This window comes from Maylandia zebra, linkage group LG22 (genome assembly GCF_041146795.1).
Source record: "Maylandia zebra isolate NMK-2024a linkage group LG22, Mzebra_GT3a, whole genome shotgun sequence".
Lineage (NCBI taxonomy): Eukaryota > Metazoa > Chordata > Actinopteri > Cichliformes > Cichlidae > Maylandia > Maylandia zebra.
Window position 1 is genome coordinate 9540550 of NC_135187.1, and position 24330 is coordinate 9564879.

General features: G+C 40.0%; 1 protein-coding gene across 1 annotated transcript; it reads left to right on the top strand.

Annotated features, from left to right (window-relative positions):
- The first annotated feature begins 18246 nt into the window (after positions 1 to 18246).
- Positions 18247 to 23319, top strand: LOC101468162 (XK-related protein 8). The gene is made up of 3 exons (XM_014411235.4): positions 18247 to 18670; positions 19171 to 19418; positions 21571 to 23319. Exons 1-3 carry the CDS (start codon positions 18363 to 18365, stop codon positions 22248 to 22250), a joined length of 1236 nt encoding a protein of 411 aa, XP_014266721.3. The 5' UTR covers positions 18247 to 18362; the 3' UTR covers positions 22251 to 23319.
- The last annotated feature ends 1011 nt before the right edge of the window (positions 23320 to 24330 follow it).

Below are 24330 nucleotides of genomic sequence, written 5' to 3' on the forward strand. Positions count from 1 at the left end.
GGCCATCACAAAATGTCAGCATGCAGAGAAAGAAGAGAAAGAACTGGAGGAGGACAAGAAAGCTCTGCAGCCACAGAGTGAGGACTCCAGCGAGATTAAAGAAAGTCAGGCAGAGACAAACATACCAGAAATGCAGACAGGACTGGACACGCAGAGAAAAGAATTAGTAGAGTCTCAGACTGAAACACAGGAGACGGCAACCCCAGAGTCGTCCTCATCTGATTGTCTGAGTGGGGAAAAGTTGTGTGTCAACAAAGTGATTGAGTTGGTGGTTTCACAGGCCATAGAACAAGTCTCCACTAAATACAAGCTCTTCACAGAGCGCCTCACTGCTGACTGCATTAGCGATCGCCTGATGGAAAAAATTTGGCCTGAAATTGAGCCGAAACATTTGGATCTATCCCCCAAATGGCTGAAAAACATAGACAAGGCCATTCTCAAGGATCTTTGCAAAAGACACAACTGCAAGGGAAAATATCTGATTTTCAATCTGAGGGAACAGCTTGATAGTATTACTGTCCCAGCCTTCACCAAACACCTGTTGGCATTACCAACAAGAGTACTTAGTGTCTCTAAACACAGGGAAGAGTACCAGGAGGCTGTGAAAAATGTCACCAAAGATCTGGTAATGCACGCTATGAAGGGAGAAAATGAGGCAGCTACATGGAATGCAGGAACATCAGAGTTTATTGTACAGAGGCTTTCCCACAAGATCTGGAACAAAATTTTGTCCAAAAGCTACAAAATGTCCATGGAAAACATTGAACAACTCGGCCTGAAAGTAGCCAATGATCTCCGTGAAAAGTGGCCTTCTCCAATACTGTTAATGAGGTCAAGCAACCCAGTGGTTGACGAAGCGGTCGTCAGCATATTCAAAAAACATGCCAAGCTGAGGAGCCAAAATGTCATCTTGAGGGTTTTCTCATGAGCACGCTAAAATCGAACTGAAACGTGCACGTGATTATGTTACAAAACTCTTAAACTGGCGTCAAATATTCTTTTAATTCAGCAACCTAAATTACATTTTAAAACCCCAACTTCCTTCCCTCATCACTAACTGGCCGAGGCAGATGGCCACCCCCATCTCAGAGCCTGGTTCTGCCGGAGGTTTCTCTCTTTTAAAAGTGAGTTTTTCCTTCCCACTGTCGCCAATGTGCTTGCTCTAGGGGCTTAGTTTTTGTGCATTATTGTAGGGTCTTCACCTTACAATATAAAGCACCATGAGGGAAGTGTTGTTGGGGCTTGGCGCTGTTTCTTAGCTCAAAATGTCCAATTACAACAGGACATTTTGAGTTAAGAAACAGCGTCAAACCACAAAATAAAATAAAAAAAATAAAATAAAAAAAACAACTGTGACTTTGTGCTTTGTTTCATTTGCTGTAAATTTGCTAAGAATGTAATATAAGATTAGAATAGTGTTTATTTGTCTGCTTATTTATAAGGAACTCCATTAGCTTCCACAACAGTGGTTGCTAGTCTTCCTGGGGCCTAAGCCATCAAATACAATCAATTAAAATATTACACAATAAAGTGGATGCAAAATATCCACAATTTGGCTCTTATATCCACAGTGAGATTTTGCAATTGTGAAAATATAAGCATATAAATATCAATAACACTGAGGCAAAACACACCAATAATGTTGTTTAGATATTCTACTTTCCATGTTCCAGATCCCCAGAATTGATATTTTCACCGAATGGTCTTTTCTGTCTGCCAGTGTGTCATGCAGGTTTCAAGATTAATAAGCGCTGACACTCAACCTGACAAAGTGTGAATTTGCCAAGGCCACTGTAACATACTTGAGCAGGGAAGTGGGACGTGGTCAGGTGCGGCCCCTTAGCGCCAAAGTGGTGGCGATTAATGAATATCCCACACCTAAACAAAGGACTTGAACTGTGCAGATTCCTGGGAATGGTAGGTTATTACAGGAACTTCTGCAAAAACTTCTCCTCCATAGTCCAGCCATTAACTGATCTACTTAGTCCAAAAGTGGATTTTATATGAAAGTGCAAAATTCCTCCTCTGCCACACTCCTGGCTGTAATCTAAAGCACAGCGTTAACATAACTTTATGGCAGTTCAGGTACTACCATAAACAAGGTATAGCGTCACATCAGCAGTGACAACATCAGTGACATCGCTTCACGTCCTTTATAAGATTTTGTTTTCCTGATGTGTCATGATTTTTAGTATTCCCCAAAATCCGTAATTAGTAATAAGCTGTTGAAAAATAAAAAGATCACCTTAAAAAAAACTAGTACACATATTCTCTGTGTTTTAATTGGATGCAGGATGAAAGCAAACATGTCACACTGATGTGTTACAGCATTTTTCTTTTTTTAAATGAGTGAAGTTATCAAACCAGAAGCCAAGAGGCTTGATGTTGTGTCCAGTCCTACTGGATCCCTACTGTCTGTTTAACGAGCAGGCTGTGAAGTGTTAACAGCTCAATGTTGCTCTTTTTTTTGGCACCTGTTAGATGTTTAGTAATGATGCTGGATTCGTGATTCCTTGCAAGCTTTGTTTACTATGTAACTGAGAGACATTAGATGCAAGCAGCTTGACTCCCGGGGGCGGGTCTAGCGTTAGACGTTTTCTCACTGGCTGCGTGCGCAGAGTATTACTTTGAACAGGAATAGGAAACAAGCATTAATGAACAATACTAATCAGATGTTCTACAGCACCTGAAACATTTGAACAAGCTAAACAAACCCTGGATGACTGAATAAAATTAGCACTAAATCTGGTACTTGAACACAGTGAAATCTCTTCATTTCTAACATATTTATGGCTGTGATGAACACGCAGCGCTCTGAAAATGGGCTTAGGTTAAATTTAGAAGAGGGATGAATTAAAATTTAAAAATAAACAAAAACACATTTCAAATTAATGTATGAATTTAACTGACAAATTCTGAGAGCCTGTGGGCGGGACCTATTTTCAATGGGCGGGAACTATTTTCAAACATCAAAGCAAAGAGAATGAGGCCATGACATCACAGTCACCAAAATTCTATAAATAGGGGTGAAACAGCACACTGGTCAAGCACGTTTCTTACTTACAGTCACGAGCGATTCACTAGACGAACTTTTGTTCTGCTACAGCCAACTTCAAACCCTGATTCACATTTGATTATCGAATTCACATCTGAATATCTTATTTAGTGTAACACGCTAAATTTGTTTCAAAGTTAAATATCAAAAATGAGCAATCAGGAAGGAAAACCAGAATTTGTCTTCACTCTGCCAAAGAGTGCACTCGACAACCTCATGCTGGTTAGGAAAGCCTTGCAAAACTCTCTGACTGAAAACAAACTTTTAAAAGAGGGTGAAAGTAGAGCCAGACAGCAAATCAAACAGATGATGACTCAAATTTCAAACATGCGCACCAAGCTGGAGCTGTATGAGAACCAAGCTGCAGGAGTCACTGACGAATCAGTGTCGCGCAAACCGCAGGTGAGCAGCGCCACCAAAGAAAAAGAGCAACAGACGTGTTCAGATCAGGAAAAGGTCAGCAACCTTGACCTTGAGATGAACTGTCTGAAAGAGCAGCTTCAGCAGAGGGACAACGAAATCCTGATGCTGAAACAGGAGAAGGACACTCTGTCTGCCAAGTTCACGCAGCTCCAGAAACATGAAAGATATCTGAAAGAAACTATGTGGAATGCTCTGTGGAAAGAACAAACACTGAGAGAGAATCTGGAGCAGGAGAAAAAAGTCCTGGAGGAACAAAATAAGAAACTCCTGGAAGAACAGAAAGTGGTGAAGGACACAACAGAAGAAGTCAAAGAGGCCATCACAAAATGTCAGGATGCAGAGAAAGAAGAGAAAGAACTGGAGGAGGACAAGAAAGCTCTGCAGCCACAGAGTGAGGACTCCAGCGAGATTAAAGAAAGTCAGGCAGAGACAAACATACCAGAAATGCAGACAGAACTGGACACGCAGAGAAAAGAATTAGTAGAGTCTCAGACTGAAACACAGGAGACGGCAACCCCAGAGTCGTCCTCATCTGATTGTCTGAGTGGGGAAAAGTTGTGTGTCAACAAAGTGATTGAGTTGGTGGTTTCACAGGCCATAGAACAAGTCTCCACTAAATACAAGCTCTTCACAGAGCGCCTCACTGCTGACTGCATTAGCGATCGCCTGATGGAAAAAATTTGGCCTGAAATTGAGCCGAAACATTTGGATCTGTCCCCCAAATGGCTGAAAAACATAGACAAGGCCATTCTCAAGGATCTTTGCAAAACACACAACTGCAAGGGAAAATATCTGATTTTCAATCTGAGGGAACAGCTTGATAGTATTACTGTCCCAACCTTCACCAAACACCTGTTGGCATTACCAACAAGAGTACTTAGTGTCTCTAAACACAGGGAAGAGTACCAGGAGGCTGTGAAAAATGTCACCAAAGATCTGGTAATGCACGCTATGAAGGGAGAAAATGAGGCAGCTACATGGAATGCAGGAACATCAGAGTTTATTGTACAGAGGCTTTCCCACAAGATCTGGAACAAAATTTTGTCCAAAAGCTACAAAATGTCCATGGAAAACATTGAACAACTCGGCCTGAAAGTAGCCAATGATCTCCGTGAAAAGTGGCCTTCTCCAATACTGTTAATGAGGTCAAGCAACCCAGTGGTTGACGAAGCGGTCGTCAGCATATTCAAAAAACATGCCAAGCTGAGGAGCCAAAATGTCATCTTGAGGGTTTTCTCATGAGCACGCTAAAATCGAACTGAAACGTGCACGTGATTATGTTACAAAACTCTTAAACTGGCGTCAAATATTCTTTTAATTCAGCAACCTAAATTACATTTTAAAACCCCAACTTCCTTCCCTCATCACTAACTGGCCGAGGCAGATGGCCACCCCTATCTCAGAGCCTGGTTCTGCCGGAGGTTTCTCTCTTTTAAAAGTGAGTTTTTCCTTCCCACTGTCGCCAATGTGCTTGCTCTAGGGGGTTAGTTTTTGTGCATTATTGTAGGGTCTTCACCTTACAATATAAAGCACCATGAGGGAAGTGTTGTTGGGGCTTGGCGCTGTTTCTTAGCTCAAAATGTCCAATTACAACAGGACATTTTGAGTTAAGAAACAGCGTCAAACCACAAATTAAAATTAAAAAATAAAATGAAAAAAAACAACTGTGACTTTGTGCTTTGTTTCATTTGCTGTATTCCTCAATATTGAACCCTTAACAATGGCCTATATTTGTGACTGTTTCTTTTGTAGTTTATTCCTATATGAATATTAAAAACTTGACTCAAAGTATTAAAAATGTATTTACATTGCTTTACAGAAAAAGGGAAAAATCATAGGACTGTGGGGGAAAGAGTGATTACCTCAGTTAAATAACCAGTGTTGACCAGTGTTGGTCAAGTTACTTGAAAAGGGTAATCAGTAACTAATTACTGATTACTTCCCCAAAAAAGTAATTCCGTTACTTTACTGATTACTTATTTTCAAAAGTAATTAATTACTTAGTTACTTAGTTACTTTTTAAAAACACGATTTACAACATGAAGAGGTGATAAAGCGATAGATCTTTCAGCCCAATTCTACTTTTTCTACATAATCCATCATACAAAATGTAATCAAATGGAAAAGTCTCTTTTTTTTAAACTTGTTTTATCAGTTTTAATCTTTTAACTTTATGCATCAAGCAAAAAATTTAATTATATGCAATATTCTCTGACTTGAATAAATTAGTTTAACATTTAAACCTATTTTCTGCACATTCCAGCACATAAAATAAAATATTTTTTGTGTTTACACTCACTCTTTCAAATAGATGCAAGTAAAACACAGCAGAAAATAAATAAAGTCAAAGACTCAGCGGTCCTGTTGCTCTATTTTCACCTGTAAAGCAGGACTGACTGCGGTAGGCGGAGGTTTACCCTTGTGCAGGTGTGCCGCGGTCAGTTGAAGAATCCGCGAGTTTCTCTGTGAATTTCCCATTATGTCATTGCGCACTCGGTGCTTGCTCGGAAGTTTAGGGGGTTTTTTTGCTGTTAAAAAGAAGTTTTCTTCCCAGGCACAATGGACGCTAATGTTTTTGTCACTTTTTATGGAATCAAACTCAAAGTAAGGTCAGTACTTCCACGCTTTAAACGCTGCACGCTCATACTCTCTCCCACAATCATATGTGATCCATTGTTGATCTGCACACAGCTGTTGTCAATGCCTCACTGTTGTCAGAAAAATCACGGTTTTAGTAACGCAGCGTTCCTACGGGAAAGTAACGGTAATCTAATTACCGTTTTTGCAATAGTAATCCCTTACTTTACTCGTTACTTGAAAAAAGTAATCAGATTACAGTAACGCATTACCCATCTCTGGTGTTGACTATATTAGGTTCAGCTTTAAGGACCTCTGCATGTCTCCAAATGGCTTTGAATGTCTTTGAAATGAGAATAATACAAATAGAAAAAAAGAAAAGTGGACATCTGAACATTTCCATTAAACTTTACATTTGTGAAAATGACATTGGTTGTATTTATGAGGTTTCTACACAACACTTAAGCTTTAAATAATGTGCATTATGTTTTTTGTTGTTGTTATTGTTTTGAACCACTCGAATGCAAATCTAAACTCTGACATGAATGTTTTCTCCTTTTTTACAAAAGATGTTAGTTGTGAGTTCAGCTCACATGTTGATTAATCGAAGAAATGAATATTTTAGACATCAAATCTCTGTTTGTTGAAAACTTTTTCATCTCTTCAGTGTAATTATTAAAGTATTAAATCACTTCTTTTTCTTCTATGATGTTTTGTGTCTTTATTTCCACATAAACTGATGAAGCAGTAGTGATGGACTGCCTGACAGATGAGGTCAGCAGGAGTCTCTGTGAACTGTGATGTTTGTTGATGACACTGTGATATGTAGTGAGAGTAGGGAGCAGGTGAGGTGGAGGTGTGCTCTGGAGAGAAGATACAGCTTCTCTGCAACTGTGAAAACTTTGACATGAAGTCAGAGGTTCAGGACCAAACCACAGTAACTCCAGTAGCTGAGTCTGCTGCAATAAACCATCTACAGATTACATCATCGGTTTCATGTCTCCTTGTTGTAAAATATGCCTGTGTGTAGACTCATTTAAGAACTGGGAAATGTTGATGCATGAGTCAAGTCTCAGTCTCCTGACTTACAATAACAAAAGTTTTCTTTCATTTGTTGTAACTGAATTTATTTGCTTCTTCTTGTGTGTGACAAAAATGCTGTTTTTCAGAGAAGCTGGTTATGTTTCATAATCGTTTGGCTCTCAGTCACAGAGGATTCATGGAAAACAAGAGAAACACACAGAGCTTCTACACAAAGTCAGTAAGAGTGTGTCCAGATTCCTGAACCATGATGTCCGCATGTTATGAATGTTCGTGGCAGTGCTCCATGGCTTATGTCATGTGCATGCTCACCATTTTTCCTTCAGCTGGATCCTGTGACAAGAGTTTATTACTCAAGCTAGGTCATGCAGATACTCTGTCAGTATCAGAACAGAGCAACCAGAAGTTAACTTTGACTTCTGCACGTCAGAACGTACAACATACGTTGTGCACTGCAATGAGGAAGCTGGTTTAGAGCTATTACTCCTGATCTGCATCATTTGACATCCACAGGAGTCATGCTATACCACAAATTTTAAATTTAGATCACAGGATTGTGTAGGATTAAGGACTTGGACTTGCATCCTGATTAACCACAGTTCCAGTCTCATATTACTCAGCCTAATGTGGACATAAAATCTCATCTGCACTGTCTGCTCTGGAGAAACATGACTGTATGAAATTGATGTTTGAGGGCTGAGAGGAAAGACTTCTTTGAAAGATATTTTAATGGATCTCTAAATAAAATAAGTGTGAAATTGGTGTAAAAAGCATGTTGACGAATGTGTTATTGTTTAAGGTAAAAGAGGAAAAAACCCGTATTATTGGTAAACCTGTTCAAAGAATATTGCACTGTTACTAGGCTGTACTTTATTGAATTGTAATACATTCACTAAATAAAGGTTAAACGAGCTGAAAGGATACCAAGCTTCCCTTGTTTTTTCAAATGTATGTGAGCTCTGTTTATTTTCTCTGTTTCACTTTTGTAATTTTTCCTTAGAAGAGACTAATAATTAAAGAGGAAACAAATATTCTTTTTACCCCAGGACTGATATACTGATCAAGAGCTGAGCATCAGCATAGAGCACTCAGGTGTGTGTTAACAGAATGTTACACCTCCCAGGAGAAAATTCATCCCAAAGCCAGATGGTGCAATGCTCAGAAAAACTACAAATCTCCCAACAGCTACACCTCAAACTCCACAGGCCTCTGCATGTTAAATATTAATGACAGTTGAATTAGAAAAGGGCTGCACAATTATTTTTTTCAATGGTTACCAGGAGAAAACCATTGTTCTCTTTCTCTGTGTATTTGCACAGCAGCAGATCTACAACAGAATGGCTGAAAAACAATTGAACGTTTGAATTGTCCAGCCATGAAGTCTAGATTCGATTTAATTTAAATGCTGTGGCAGAACCGTGAGAGAGCTGTGCACAAGAGAAACTTAGGATAACTTGATGATCCAAAGCAACATTGTGTGATGTAGAAGAGTGGGTCAAAATTCCTTCGCAATGATGTGAGAGACTGATAACGTCATATAGAAAACTCCCTCGCTGAAACACATTCAGTTCCATTTTCCCACACTTCTTACTACTTTCAGTATTGCGTTGTCATTCATGTTTGCGTGACGGAGGTCACACACATTGTGTGTAAAACAGCCACACGCCGGATGTTGCAACACAGACTTCAAAGCAGCTGACTGCTGTTTCTTATGGGCTCATCATGATTCACTCAGGTTAACAGCTGGATGTGGTACAGCTGTGACAACTGAAGCCATCCACATGACCCACCTCCCACGTGATCTTAATTCGGTCATTCCTGATCACTGTAGAATAAGGAGGGGATGTTTTTCTCATTATCATTTAATATTTTAATATGCCATTATTAGTTCATTAGAAGTATATAACCAGCTTTGCATTAAGCATAAATTGAAGTTTTTGATCTTACATTATTCTTTGCATTACAGTGATGGTGATAACTTTAGTTTGATCTTTTTTTACAGGTACCAGAATAATAACATGATTTTCCATTGCAGATGTAATCATGATCATTCCATACACATTGCAGTTTGTTGCACATTCTAGAGTTGTGCTCAAGGTAATTAAAGGTTAAAAGCTACAGCCAGCGCGAGTCTGGCTGATCTATGGAGGGCAAAGGCTTTGAGCTTGGAAGGCCGCACGCGCTTACACAGCACTTATAAGATGTCATTCTTGGTGATTTTGTGCTTAGTCATGTTTTAATATGTTTTAAGTAGAAGTAGCTGATCCAGCAATATTCATTTAATATTATATACTTGATTTAGAGCAATACACACTGATGGTCTTAATAAATGAAAGAGTCCTTGTAGTTGCCATGTTGTGTCTTAGCAGGGTACAGACGGTTCCAGGAGAGGGGGGCAGTTAGCGTCTGCCCTCGGGAAGGAGACAATGTTATTCTTTGTGTTAAATAAAATTGTCAACATTGATTGTATTACACCTGTCACTACGCATGAGGGGGCGTTCTAATACCCTGATTTCATAAAACTATGGTGATGTGTTTTTTGAGATGAGATCTGAGACTGTCTGCATCAGTGTCCATCTCCCACGTGTGTGATCATTAAATCATCGTTTGACTCAACCCGACCGGACCAGTGTTGTTATTGTGGGTTTTTCCTCTGGTGTCCATCTCCAATATTTTTGAACCATAACATCACCTTAGCTGGTGTCACCCATTGGGGCTTCCAGGCCCCACATCAGCACAAATGTTTCTTTATACTATACCATATTGCCTGTTGTATTGGGTGCAAAAAATTAGGGCTGGGCAATGTGAGGAAAATCTCAAATCAGAACATTTCTTTTTTGCTGTATCACGATATATGTAAATAACCTAAAGATTCAATGTATCGCCCACCCCTACTAGAAATACTTGTAAATATCTTCAAATACAGGAAGCTATCTGGGCAAAGCGATCTGGAACACGGAAAGTAGAATATCTAAACAAATGTAACCAGCTAACATCAAACACAGGTTATACTTTATTTATCTTCTGTGTTTTTTCACTACCGGTTTGTACACACATACAGAAAGACAGTACTATGACATCCACTTCAAACTGGGAAATGATGCTATGATACATAAGATTGAGACACACTATTCTAATCTACTATTGCATTCTTTGTAAATTTACAGCAAATGAAAGGAAGCACAAATTCAAAGGTTTTTTGTTTTTTTTAATTTGTTTTATTTTTTTAATTTCTGGTTTGGTGCTATTTCTTAACTCAAAATGTCCTGATGTAATTGGACATTTGAGTTAAGAAGCACCAAATTCCAACAACACTTCCCTCATGGTGCTTTATATTGTAAGGTGAAGACCCTACAATAATGCACAAAAACTAAGCCCCTAGAGCAAGCACATTGGCGACAGTGGGAAGGAAAAACTCACTTTTAAAAGAGAGAAACCTCCGGCAGAACCAGGCTCTGAGATGGGGGTGGCCATCTGCCTCGGCCAGTTAGTGATGAGGGAAGGAAGTTGGGGTTTTAAAATGTAATTTAGGTTGCTGAATTAAAAGAATATTTGACGCCAGTTTAAGAGTTTTGTAACATAATCACGTGCACGTTTCAGTTCGATTTTAGCGTGCTCATGAGAAAACCCTCAAGATGACATTTTGGCTCCTCAGCTTGGCATGTTTTTTGAATATGCTGACAACCGCTTCGTCAACCACTGGGTTGCTTGACCTCATTAACAGTATTGGAGAAGGCCACTTTTCACGGAGATCATTGGCTACTTTCAGGCCGAGTTGTTCAATGTTTTCCATGGACATTTTGTAGCTTTTGGACAAAATTTTGTTCCAGATCTTGTGGGAAAGCCTCTGTACAATAAACTCTGATGTTCCTGCATTCCATGTAGCTGCCTCATTTTCTCCCTTCATAGCGTGCATTACCAGATCTTTGGTGACATTTTTCACAGCCTCCTGGTACTCTTCCCTGTGTTTAGAGACACTAAGTACTCTTGTTGGTAATGCCAACAGGTGTTTGGTGAAGGCTGGGACAGTAATACTATCAAGCTGTTCCCTCAGATTGAAAATCAGATATTTTCCCTTGCAGTTGTGTCTTTTGCAAAGATCCTTGAGAATGGCCTTGTCTATGTTTTTCAGCCATTTGGGGGATAGATCCAAATGTTTCAGCTCAATTTCAGGCCAAATTTTTTCCATCAGGCGATCGCTAATGCAGTCAGCAGTGAGGCGCTCTGTGAAGAGCTTGTATTTAGTGGAGACTTGTTCTATGGCCTGTGAAACCACCAACTCAATCACTTTGTTGACACACAACTTTTCCCCACTCAGACAATCAGATGAGGACGACTCTGGGGTTGCCGTCTCCTGTGTTTCAGTCTGAGACTCTACTAATTCTTTTCTCTGCGTGTCCAGTTCTGTCTGCATTTCTGGTATGTTTGTCTCTGCCTGACTTTCTTTAATCTCGCTGGAGTCCTCACTCTGTGGCTGCAGAGCTTTCTTGTCCTCCTCCAGTTCTTTCTCTTCTTTCTCTGCATGCTGACATTTTGTGATGGCCTCTTTGACTTCTTCTGTTGTGTCCTTCACCACTTTCTGTTCTTCCAGGAGTTTCTTATTTTGTTCCTCCAGGACTTTTTTCTCCTGCTCCAGATTCTCTCTCAGTGTTTGTTCTTTCCACAGAGCATTCCACATAGTTTCTTTCAGATATCTTTCATGTTTCTGGAGCTGCGTGAACTTGGCAGACAGAGTGTCCTTCTCCTGTTTCAGCATCAGGATTTCGTTGTCCCTCTGCTGAAGCTGCTCTTTCAGACAGTTCATCTCAAGGTCAAGGTTGCTGACCTTTTCCTGATCTGAACACGTCTGTTGCTCTTTTTCTTTGGTGGCGCTGCTCACCTGCGGTTTGCGCGACACTGATTCGTCAGTGACTCCTGCAGCTTGGTTCTCATACAGCTCCAGCTTGGTGCGCATGTTTGAAATTTGAGTCATCATCTGTTTGATTTGCTGTCTGGCTCTACTTTCACCCTCTTTTAAAAGTTTGTTTTCAGTCAGAGAGTTTTGCAAGGCTTTCCTAACCAGCATGAGGTTGTCGAGTGCACTCTTTGGCAGAGTGAAGACAAATTCTGGTTTTCCTTCCTGATTGCTCATTTTTGATATTTAACTTTGAAACAAATTTAGCGTGTTACACTAAATAAGATATTCAGATGTGAATTCGATAATCAAATGTGAATCAGGGTTTGAAGTTGGCTGTAGCAGAACAAAAGTTCGTCTAGTGAATCGCTCGTGACTGTAAGTAAGAAACGTGCTTGACCAGTGTGCTGTTTCACCCCTATTTATAGAATTTTGGTGACTGTGATGTCATGGCCTCATTCTCTTTGCTTTGATGTTTGAAAATAGTTCCCGCCCATTGAAAATAGGTCCCGCCCACAGGCTCTCAGAATTTGTCAGTTAAATTCATACATTAAATTGAAATGTGTTTTTGTTTATTTTTAAATTTTAATTCATCCCTCTTCTAAATTTAACCTAAGCCCATTTTCAGAGCGCTGCGTGTTCATCACAGCCATAAATATGTTAGAAATGAAGAGATTTCACTGTGTTCAAGTACCAGATTTAGTGCTAATTTTATTCAGTCATCCAGGGTTTGTTTAGCTTGTTCAAATGTTTCAGGTGCTGTAGAACATCTGATTAGTATTGTTCATTAATGCTTGTTTCCTATTCCTGTTCAAAGTAATACTCTGCGCACGCAGCCAGTGAGAAAACGTCTAACGCTAGACCCGCCCCCGGGAGTCAAGCTGCTTGCATCTAATGTCTCTCAGTTACATAGTAAACAAAGCTTGCAAGGAATCATGAATCCAGCATCATTACTAAACATCTAACAGGTGCCAAAAAAAAAGAGCAACATTGAGCTGTTAACACTTCACAGCCTGCTCGTTAAACAGACAGTAGGGATCCAGTAGGACTGGACACAACATCAAGCCTCTTGGCTTCTGGTTTGATAACTTCACTCATTTAAAAAAAGAAAAATGCTGTAACACATCAGTGTGACATGTTTGCTTTCATCCTGCATCCAATTAAAACACAGAGAATATGTGTACTAGTTTTTTTTAAGGTGATCTTTTTATTTTTCAACAGCTTATTACTAATTACGGATTTTGGGGAATACTAAAAATCATGACACATCAGGAAAACAAAATCTTATAAAGGACGTGAAGCGATGTCACTGATGTTGTCACTGCTGATGTGACGCTATACCTTGTTTATGGTAGTACCTGACCTGCCATAAAGTTATGTTAACGCTGTGCTTTAGATTACAGCCAGGAGTGTGGCAGAGGAGAAATTTTGCACTTTCATATAAAATCCACTTTATTGTGTAATATTTTAATTGATTGTATTTGATGGCTTAGGCCCCAGGAAGACTAGCAACCACTGTTGTGGAAGCTAATGGAGTTCCTTATAAATAAGCAGACAAATAAACACTATTCTAATCTTATATTACATTCTTAGCAAATTTACAGCAAATGAAACAAAGCACAAAGTCACAGTTGTTTTTTTTTCATTTTATTTTTTAATTTTAATTTGTGGTTTGACGCTGTTTCTTAACTCAAAATGTCCTGTTGTAATTGGACATTTTGAGCTAAGAAACAGCGCCAAGCCCCAACAACACTTCCCTCATGGTGCTTTATATTGTAAGGTGAAGACCCTACAATAATGCACAAAAACTAACCCCCTAGAGCAAGCACATTGGCGACAGTGGGAAGGAAAAACTCACTTTTAAAAGAGAGAAACCTCCGGCAGAACCAGGCTCTGAGATGGGGGTGGCCATCTGCCTCGGCCAGTTAGTGATGAGGGAAGGAAGTTGGGGTTTTAAAATGTAATTTAGGTTGCTGAATTAAAAGAATATTTGACGCCAGTTTAAGAGTTTTGTAACATAATCACGTGCACGTTTCAGTTCGATTTTAGCGTGCTCATGAGAAAACCCTCAAGATGACATTTTGGCTCCTCAGCTTGGCATGTTTTTTGAATATGCTGACGACCGCTTCGTCAACCACTGGGTTGCTTGACCTCATTAACAGTATTGGAGAAGGCCACTTTTCACGGAGATCATTGGCTACTTTCAGGCCGAGTTGTTCAATGTTTTCCATGGACATTTTGTAGCTTTTGGACAAAATTTTGTTCCAGATCTTGTGGGAAAGCCTCTGTACAATAAACTCTGATGTTCCTGCATTCCATGTAGCTGCCTCATTTTCTCCCTTCATAGCGTGCATTACCAGATCTTTGGTGACATTTTTCACAGCCTCCTGGTACTCTTCCCTGTGTTTAGAGACACTAAGTACTCTTGTTGGTAATGCCAACAGGTGTTTGGTGAAGGTTGGGACAGTAATACTATCAAGCTGTTCCCTCAGATTGAAAATCAGATATTTTCCCTTGCAGTTATGTGTTTTGCAAAGATCCTTGAGAATGGCCTTGTCTATGTTTTTCAGCCATTTGGGGGATAGATCCAAATGTTTCGGCTCAATTTCAGGCCAAATTTTTTCCATCAGGCGATCGCTAATGCAGTCAGCAGTGAGGCGCTCTGTGAAGAGCTTGTATTTAGTGGAGACTTGTTCTATGGCCTGTGAAACCACCAACTCAATCACTTTGTTGACACACAACTTTTCCCCACTCAGACAATCAGATGAGGACGACTCTGGGGTTGCCGTCTCCTGTGTTTCAGTCTGAGACTCTACTAATTCTTTTCTCTGCGTGTCCAGTTCTGTCTGCATTTCTGGTATGTTTGTCTCTGCCTGACTTTCTTTAATCTCACTGGAGTCCTCACTCTGTGGCTGCAGAGCTTTCTTGTCCTCCTCCAGTTCTTTCTCTTCTTTCTCTGCATGCTGACATTTTGTGATGGCCTCTTTGACTTCTTCTGTTGTGTCCTTCACCACTTTCTGTTCTTCCAGGAGTTTCTTATTTTGTTCCTCCAGGACTTTTTTCTCCTGCTCCAGATTCTCTCTCAGTGTTTGTTCTTTCCACAGAGCATTCCACATAGTTTCTTTCAGATATCTTTCATGTTTCTGGAGCTGCGTGAACTTGGCAGACAGAGTGTCCTTCTCCTGTTTCAGCATCAGGATTTCGTTGTCCCTCTGCTGAAGCTGCTCTTTCAGACAGTTCATCTCAAGGTCAAGGTTGCTGACCTTTTCCTGATCTGAACACGTCTGTTGCTCTTTTTCTTTGGTGGCGCTGCTCACCTGCGGTTTGCGCGACACTGATTCGTCAGTGACTCCTGCAGCTTGGTTCTCATACAGCTCCAGCTTGGTGCGCATGTTTGAAATTTGAGTCATCATCTGTTTGATTTGCTGTCTGGCTCTACTTTCACCCTCTTTTAAAAGTTTGTTTTCAGTCAGAGAGTTTTGCAAGGCTTTCCTAACCAGCATGAGGTTGTCGAGTGCACTCTTTGGCAGAGTGAAGACAAATTCTGGTTTTCCTTCCTGATTGCTCATTTTTGATATTTAACTTTGAAACAAATTTAGCGTGTTACACTAAATAAGATATTCAGATGTGAATTCGATAATCAAATGTGAATCAGGGTTTGAAGTTGGCTGTAGCAGAACAAAAGTTCGTCTAGTGAATCGCTGACTGTAAGTAAGAAACGTGCTTGACCAGTGTGCTGTTTCACCCCTATTTATAGAATTTTGGTGACTGTGATGTCATGGCCTCATTCTCTTTGCTTTGATGTTTGAAAATAGTTCCCGCCCATTGAAAATAGGTCCCGCCCACAGGCTCTCAGAATTTGTCAGTTAAATTCATACATTAATTTGAAATGTGTTTTTGTTTATTTTTAAATTTTAATTCATCCCTCTTCTAAATTTAACCTAAGCCCATTTTCAGAGCGCTGCGTGTTCATCACAGCCATAAATATGTTAGAAATGAAGAGATTTCACTGTGTTCAAGTACCAGATTTAGTGCTAATTTTATTCAGTCATCCAGGGTTTGTTTAGCTTGTTCAAATGTTTCAGGTGCTGTAGAACATCTGATTAGTATTGTTCATTAATGCTTGTTTCCTATTCCTGTTCAAAGTAATACTCTGCGCACGCAGCCAGTGAGAAAACGTCTAACGCTAGACCCGCCCCCGGGAGTCAAGCTGCTTGCATCTAATGTCTCTCAGTTACATAGTAAACAAAGCTTGCAAGGAATCACGAATCCAGCATCATTACTAAACATCTAACAGGTGGCAAAAAAAGAGCAACATTGAGCTGTTAACACTTCACAGCCTGCTCGTTAAACAGACAGTAGGGATCCAGTAGGACTGGACACAACATCAAGCCTCTTGGCTTCTGGTTTGATAACTTCACTCATTTAAAAAAAGAAAAATGCTGTAACACATCAGTGTGACATGTTTGCTTTCATCCTGCATCCAATTAAAACACAGAGAATATGTGTACTAGGTTTTTTTAAGGTGATCTTTTTATTTTTCAACAGCTTATTACTAATTACGGATTTTGGGGAATACTAAAAATCATGACACATCAGGAAAAAAAAATCTTATAAAGGACGTGAAGCGATGTCACTGATGTTGTCACTGCTGATGTGACGCTATACCTTGTTTATGGTAGTACCTGAACTGCCATAAAGTTATGTTAACGCTGTGCTTTAGATTACAGCCAGGAGTGTGGCAGAGGAGGAATTTTGCACTTTCATATAAAATCCACTTTATTGTGTAATATTTTAATTGATTGTATTTGATGGCTTAGGCCCCAGGAAGACTAGCAACCACTCTTGTGGAAGCTAATGGAGTTCCTTATAAATAAGCAGACAAATAAACACTATTCTAATCTTATATTACATTCTTAGCAAATTTACAGCAAATGAAACAAAGCACAAAGTCACAGTTGTTTTTTTTCATTTAATTTTTTTATTTTAATTTGTGGTTTGACGCTGTTTCTTAACTCAAAATGTCCTGTTGTAATTGGACATTTTGAGCTAAGAAACAGCGCCAAGCCCCAACAACACTTCCCTCATGGTGCTTTATATTGTCAGATGAAGACCCTACAATATTGCACAAAAACTAACCCCCTAGAGCAAGCACATTGGCGACAGTGGGTTGCGACAGACCCTCATTAAACACTCACATTTTACAGCTTCACACGACTGTGGGTCAATATGAACGTGTCATGTGCCTGTTGCTTACGTCTAAGGTAGGAAGGATAATATTTAGTACAAGCGGGCGAACTGCGCTGATTTTTTTTTTTTTACTATGGAAAAAAATTATGTCTTCGTTTTTTGTGTTATATATTGAAATAAGATTACTTCTCTTGTGTTTAGAAAATAATGCAGTTTTTCTTAATCAATCTTAAAAGCAGCTATTTGCTGTTTTGCGTTGCATCCAGACCTACTGCTGCCTCCTTCCTTTGCCTCCGTGGGTGTCTTTATCTGAGCGTCCCTTTAGCCTCCACTACGACGCTCCTGGTAGCAACATTTAACTTTCAAGGCTGTTTACAATCAGACAAAAAGTCTCAGTTTTGAGCGCAATCAGCTCTTAGTTATTCTGACCTCACCACAGCGCCATCTGTTCAACACGACGTCTGTGTGCAGGCTCATGACCGTCATGTCACAGGTCATGAGAGAGATGCTGATTCATCACAGCCATAAATATGTTAAAAATGAAGATATTTCAGTGTGTTCAGGTACCAGATTTAGTGTTAATTTTATTCACTCATCCAGTGTTTGTTTAGCTCGTTCAAATGTAAAAAAACAAAACAAAACAAAACAAAAAAAAAACAACTTTGTTTACTTTAATCTTAGTTCAAAGTTCAGTACGTGTACTGGCCTAAAGATTCAGCATTATTTGTAATATATGAGGCATTTTATTACAAAAACCTGCGAGACAGTGTTTGAATCCACGTTTTTTCATGTTGTCGGCGAGTATCAAAAGTGAGGCTCAGTGTTTGTTGTTAAACTTTAACCTATTCCCTGCAATAAAAATACACATTTGTTAAAATTTTCTATTTGTTATTTGTCTGTTTTTACTAGATTTACTTTAGATTTTACTGTAAGCCATTAACTTCTGTGTGGAAATACCGTCAGTTAATGTTAAAGGGGCGGCTGTCAATAGCAGGCGTGTACGTGTGTGAAATACCTCGATGTGCCTTTAAGACGACCCTGCAAACATGGGCGGGTCAGACTGTAGGAGGTGTTTTTAAACGCTGAACTTTGGTCGTTGCTTTCGTTTGTGTCAGAACTGCTGCTTGAATCATAATCAGCTGTCAATGTTAACGTGTAGCTGTGTCAGAGACACGGGGGAACATGTCAGATACTCGGACCGAGTTTAAATACAACGGCTGGGACTTCTTCTTCACTTGTGTGGGCCTGCCGCTGTTCATGCTTGACGTCGTTTTGGATGTACTGGCTGCTGTGTCCTTTTATAAGGAAAGGGCCTACGTGTACCTCGGTGTGCTGGTGCTGTTTCTCCTGGGCTCGTCGCTGCTCACTCAGGCTTACAGCTGGCTTTGGTACAGCTATGACGAGTTTGAGAGGAAGACAAAGGTCGAGAAGCTGCCGTCCCCGAGGCAGCTCAAGCTGCTCCACGTATTTCAGCTGGGAATCTACTTCAGGTAGTTTTTTTTTTTTTTTTTTTTAAATAATAACTATAAGTGCAAAGTGCCTGTTTTTGTTTTTGAAGTAGGTGTAAGCAGGGAATACTTAAGAAGTTCAGCTTATCTAAGGGTGCCACCCTGACCGTCCCATACAGGAAATGCAGACTGACAATCTGCGGTTACTATACTACAATGTTGTGCAACTGACTGTCTGCTGTAATAAACTATCCACAGATTACATTTTTGGTTTCGTTTCGCCCTGCTTTAAATATGTCTGTGTGTAAACCCGTAGTTGAGACCTGGGAAATATCTGAAACATGAGTCATGCCTCAGTTTTCTGGTTTACAATAGCTGAGCTGATGAGGTAATGCAGCTCCTTCCTGTCTCCATGCTGAGTGGGTGAACCTGATATTATTTGGATTGTAGTTTTCTTCTCTCGTGCATGCTTCCTTAGAAATTCAATGCAGCATATTTGACGGGAGGATTCAGTCTAACTGGTTATGTTTCCTGTTTTGCAGGCATGCAGGAGTCCTGGAAATGGCCGTGCAAAGCTTCTACAAGAAGATCCCCGACCTTGAGAATGGTGCCAGCCGACATACGGGTTCCTCTGCAGATGAACAGGAGCCTGATTCCGAGAGCATAGCCGTGTCGTTGAACCACGATCTGAGCATGTTACGAATCATAGAGACGTTTGCAGAGAGCGCCCCGCAGCTCACTCTCATGCTCACCATCATTCTGCAGCAGGGCCATCCAGATCTTATTACAGGTGCAATTCTTAATGGACACGTGTTCTTTATATCTGTGTGCTTTTTTTGTTTCCTCTTCTTTTTTTTGTTTGTAAGTTCATTTATAACTTTATACAGTGGCTTGCAAAAGTATTCGGCCTCCTTTCCCACATTTTGTCACATTACAGCCACAAACAGGAATCAATTTTATTGGAATTCCACGTGAAAGACCAACACAAAGTGGTGTACATGTGAGAAGTGGAACGAAAATCATACATGATTCCAAACATTTTTTACAAATAAATAACTGCAAAGTTGGGTGTGCGTAATTAATCAGCCCCCGGAGTCAATACTTTGTAGAACCACCTTTTGCTGCAATTACAGCTGCCAGTCTTTTAGGGTTTGTCTCTACCAGCTTTGCACATCTAGAGACTGAAATCTTTGCCCATTCTTCTTTGCAAAACAGCTCCAGCTCAGTCAGATTGGATGGACAGCATTTGTGAACAGCAGTTTTCAGATCTTGCCACAGATTCTCGATTGGCTTTAGATCTGGACTTTGACTGGGCTATTCTAACACATGGATGTTTTGTTTTAAACCATTCCATTGTTGCCCTGGCTTTATGTTTAGGGTCGTTGTCCTGCTGGAAAGTTAACCTCTGCCCCAGTCTCAGATCTTTTGCAGACTCTAAGAGGTTTTCTTCCAAGATTGCCCTGTATTTGGCTCCATCCATCTTCCCATCAACTCTGACCAGCTTCCCTGTCCCTGCTGAAGAGAAGCATCCCCAGAGCATGATGCTGCCACCCCCATATTTGACAGTGGGGATGGTGTGTTCAGAGTGATGTGCAGTGTTAGTTTTCTGCCACACATAGCGTTTTGCATTTTGGCCAAAAAGTTCCATTTTGGTCTCATCTGACCAGAGCACCTTCTTCCACATGTTTGCTGTGTCCCCCACATGGCTTGTGGCAAACTGCAAACAGGACTTCTTATGGTTTTCTGTTAACAATGGCTTTCTTCTTGCCACTCTTCCATAAAGGCCAACTTTGTGCAGTGCATGACTAATAGTTGTCCTATGGACAGATTCCCCCACCTGAGCTGGAGATCTCTGCAGCTCATCCAGAGTCACCATGGGCCTCTTGGCTGCATTTCTGATCAGCGCTCTCCTTGTTCGGCCTGTGAGTTTAGGTGGACGGCCTTGTCTTGGTAGGTTTACAGTTGTGCCATACTCCTTCCATTTCTGAATGATGGCTTGAACAGTGCTCCGTGGGATGTTCAAGGCTTGGGAAATCTTTTTGTAGCCTAAGCCTGCTTTAAATTTCTCAATAACTTCATCCCTGACCTGTCTGGTGTGCTCTTTGGACTTCATGGTGTTGTTGCTCCCAATATTCTCTTAGACAACCTCTGAGGCCGTCACAGAGCAGCTGTATTTGTACTGACATTAGATCACACACAGGTGCACTCTGTTTAGTCATTAGCACTCATCAGGCATGTCTATGGGCAACTGGCTGCACTCAGACCAAAGGGGGCTGAATAATTACGCACACCCCACTCTGCAGTTATTTATTTGTAAAAACTGTTTGGAATCATGTATGATTTTTGTTCCACTTCTCACGTGTGCACCACTTTGTGTTGGTCTTTCACGTGGAATTCCAATAAAATTGATTCATGTTTGTGGCTGTAATGTGACAAAATGTGGGAAAGTTCAAGGGGGCCGAATACTTTTGCAAGCCACTGTATGTACAGGAGATAGTCAAAAACACATTTAAGCATTTAAAATCAGTTTTAAACCAACGTCAAGTGTCACAAACTGCAGTCAAAATCTCTTTCTTGTCAAACACATTTATTGCAACCAACTGTGAGCACCAATCTGATTTGATATATTAGAGTTCCAACAGCTTATGTTTCTGATGTAGAGAAACGACCACTAGTACCTTGGATTTTTGATCTCCTTTGCATAATTCATTGAGGGAAAACCTTTAACGGCTTCTAACCACGTGTGATATTGTCATTGTTGGAATTTTCCCCCTGGCTTCAGTAAATGCACTAATGTTATCTTACATTAAAAGTTTGGTGATTCTGAGGTGATCAGGTTGGAATACTTTCAAGATTTGTTCGTCTTCATACAGAATCACCTGGCTTAACAAGATTTCTCAGTCATTTCTGGACTTTCTAACGCTGCCTCTCGTTTCCCTCAGTGTTGAAGGCCGTCGGCTCGGCCTCGGCTATCGCCTTCACTGTGACGACCTATCATCGCTCCTTGCGCTCTTTCCTGCCTGACAAGAAGAAGCAGCAAATAACCTCATCAGTCATCTACTTCATCTGGAACCTGGTTCTCATCTCTTCTCGTCTCACTGCTCTCGCTCTTTTCGCCTCCGTGCTGCCCTGCTTCATCTTCGCCCACTTCATCTGCTCTTGGCTGGTTTTATTCTTCTTCGCTTGGCGATCCAAGACAGAGTTCATGGATAGTCCTTGTGGAGAATGGCTTTATCGAGCCACTGTTGGCCTCATTTGGTATTTCGACTGGTTTAATGTGGCCGAGGGGAAGACGCGGTACAGGACTGTGCTCTATCACGGGTATATGCTGACTGATATTTGCATCCTCTGTGCTGTGTGGTGCTGGAAGATGAGCACAGATCCTCCTGATTTTGTGATAGAGCCCACGTACGCTTTAATCACAGCTGTCTGTGTTGTTGTGGTTTACATCCTCGGTCTAATACTCAAAGTTATTTATTATAAGTTCTTCCACCCAAACCTTGACAGCGATGAGCAGCAATCTGTAGATCAGGTGGACTTCCGCATGATGAGCTCTGCAACAGAAGTCTCAGCACACTACAATAAAAGAATGAGGAAGCTGGCCAAGAATTTCTACTCATGACCTGCATCATTTGACATCCACAGGATGTGGAGGCTACAAAGAGACTCAGTCATGCAGATGTCATGAAACCAGCTACTTTTTAAAGCTAGATCATAAAGGCTGTGTGATATTGTGGATCACCTGCTTCCTAACCAATCACTCATACATTCTCACAAGGCATTACTCAACTTAGTTTGGAGAGAAATTCTTAAAAGCACTTTCTGCTCTTCATTAAGTGGTGCTACCATCTAACAAAACATTTCTAGACATCAGTCTTTTGTTTTCCTTTAAAAGGACAGGCTTTCAGGTCAGTAACATGCATGTTTGAAACTGTTATGGAGATCTTTTTGAAATATTATTGCACTGCTTTTTTAAAAAAAAAAAATTTTATTTTTATTTTTCTGAAGAATATAACGGTGTAAAAAAAACTAATTTAAAAAATATATTTTCTTTATTATAACAAAGCAATATTCTAACAATGTTGCACTATTGTAAACTGTACTTTACTCAAGTCTAAAGTACAAATGTTCTGTTTTACAGAATTAATGAGTTGCCTTAAAATCCCCAGACAGCCTCCATGGACCTGAAATCTTGATTTCTTGAGCAATAGAGCACCTCTCTCTCCTAATACAGATTTATTCTGGTTTAGATTTGAAACATGTGATAAGGCTGCCATTTTTGAATAATATAGATGGCTCAGTGTCAGACTGTTTTTCTACAGTGTTTGCCAAGATCACTTGGACTGATGTGGATATAACACAACGCATCTAAAATACGTTAAGGCTGCTACATGGTGAAAAGATGCCAATGCCTTCCGTTTGACTCCCAGTGTTGATGACCTTTACAATCAATAATGTAATTTTTTATTTTTTATGTTAAGCAAACTTGGATTTAAAAAGGTGTATGAAGCTACAAAACATATTTATGTCACATAGTGCCTACTTAAGTTTGTTTGATGTGTTTAAGTTAATTTATTAATCTATTGTAACAGAATTCCCAACTTTGGGATAAAGTATATTTTGTCTAATATTATTATTATTTATTATTATTATTATTAGTTTTAATGGAAATAAATCCTTGTATGACATGACTATTCTGCAGTGGGTTATTTATGATTATGTGGTCAATTTTTTTTTTTTTTTTTTTTTTTTTAAATGGCTGAAAAACATATATTAGGTTTAGAGCTATATGAAACAATAGTTTAAAGCTTTGTCGGTCACTTTCAGTTCTGTGTGCAAATGAATCCAAACAAAAGGAGACAAATGTTATTATAAATTAAACACACTTTTACCGAAAAGAAGAAACAAATTCTATTGTAACTTATTTTATATAATGAATACATTTTGATGTATGTTGGAACAAACAACACTTTATCTTAAATTGTAATTTCATTATTTTAGTTGTACAAAATACTATTGAGTTGTGCTCTTATATTAGAGATTATGTATCGGAATTTCAGGAGTGCGACCACGCCTCCAAACACGCTCCTTCCGGTTGTCATCTATATATGTTCCCCCAGTTCTGCAAGCTGTTCATTCTCGTTTACGTGCCCCACCCTCCCTCCTTGGGGATCTACCAGGCTAAGTTCATGTCCAAGCACTCACCTTTACCTACGCTGTCAAACCTAAAATGAGGATGTGGACCCAGCTAGTGAATTTCAAAATATAATAATACAAGTTATCGTCCTTTTCTATTTCTTATTTGTGCATTTAAAACAATCGGGTCCTGAGAAAGTAAGTGTGTTATTGTAACACATTGACTGAGCAGCGAGGGGGCGCTGTTAAGTCATCTCAACCAAAGGGGATGACGTGCTGCACTCTGATCTTGACAGTGGTAGTAGCGCACTACACTGATGGAACAGTACAAATGCACCATAACTGACTTTGACAGGTTGATTCTTTTCAGCTGGTACAGGAAGTGCATCGTCTGTGCCTTCCTGATGAAGTAGATGATGTTTAGCTCCCACTTTTAGGTCCTGGGAGATTATGTTTTCAAGGAAGTGGAAGGACCTCACTGTCTCCACGGGGCAGGCCTGCAGGGTCTGTGTTATGATCTACTTAAAACTCCAAATATGCAGCTAGAGTCCTTTTGCAAAAAAAAA

Coding starts and splice junctions, on each gene's coding strand:
- LOC101468162 (XM_014411235.4), top strand. CDS start 18,363: ATGTCAGATACTCGGACCGAGTTTAAATACAACGGCTGGGACTTCTTC. Junction 18,671..19,170: donor CAGCTGGGAATCTACTTCAG/GTAGTTTTTTTT, acceptor CCTGTTTTGCAG/GCATGCAGGAGTCCTGGAAA. Junction 19,419..21,570: donor CCATCCAGATCTTATTACAG/GTGCAATTCTTA, acceptor CGTTTCCCTCAG/TGTTGAAGGCCGTCGGCTCG.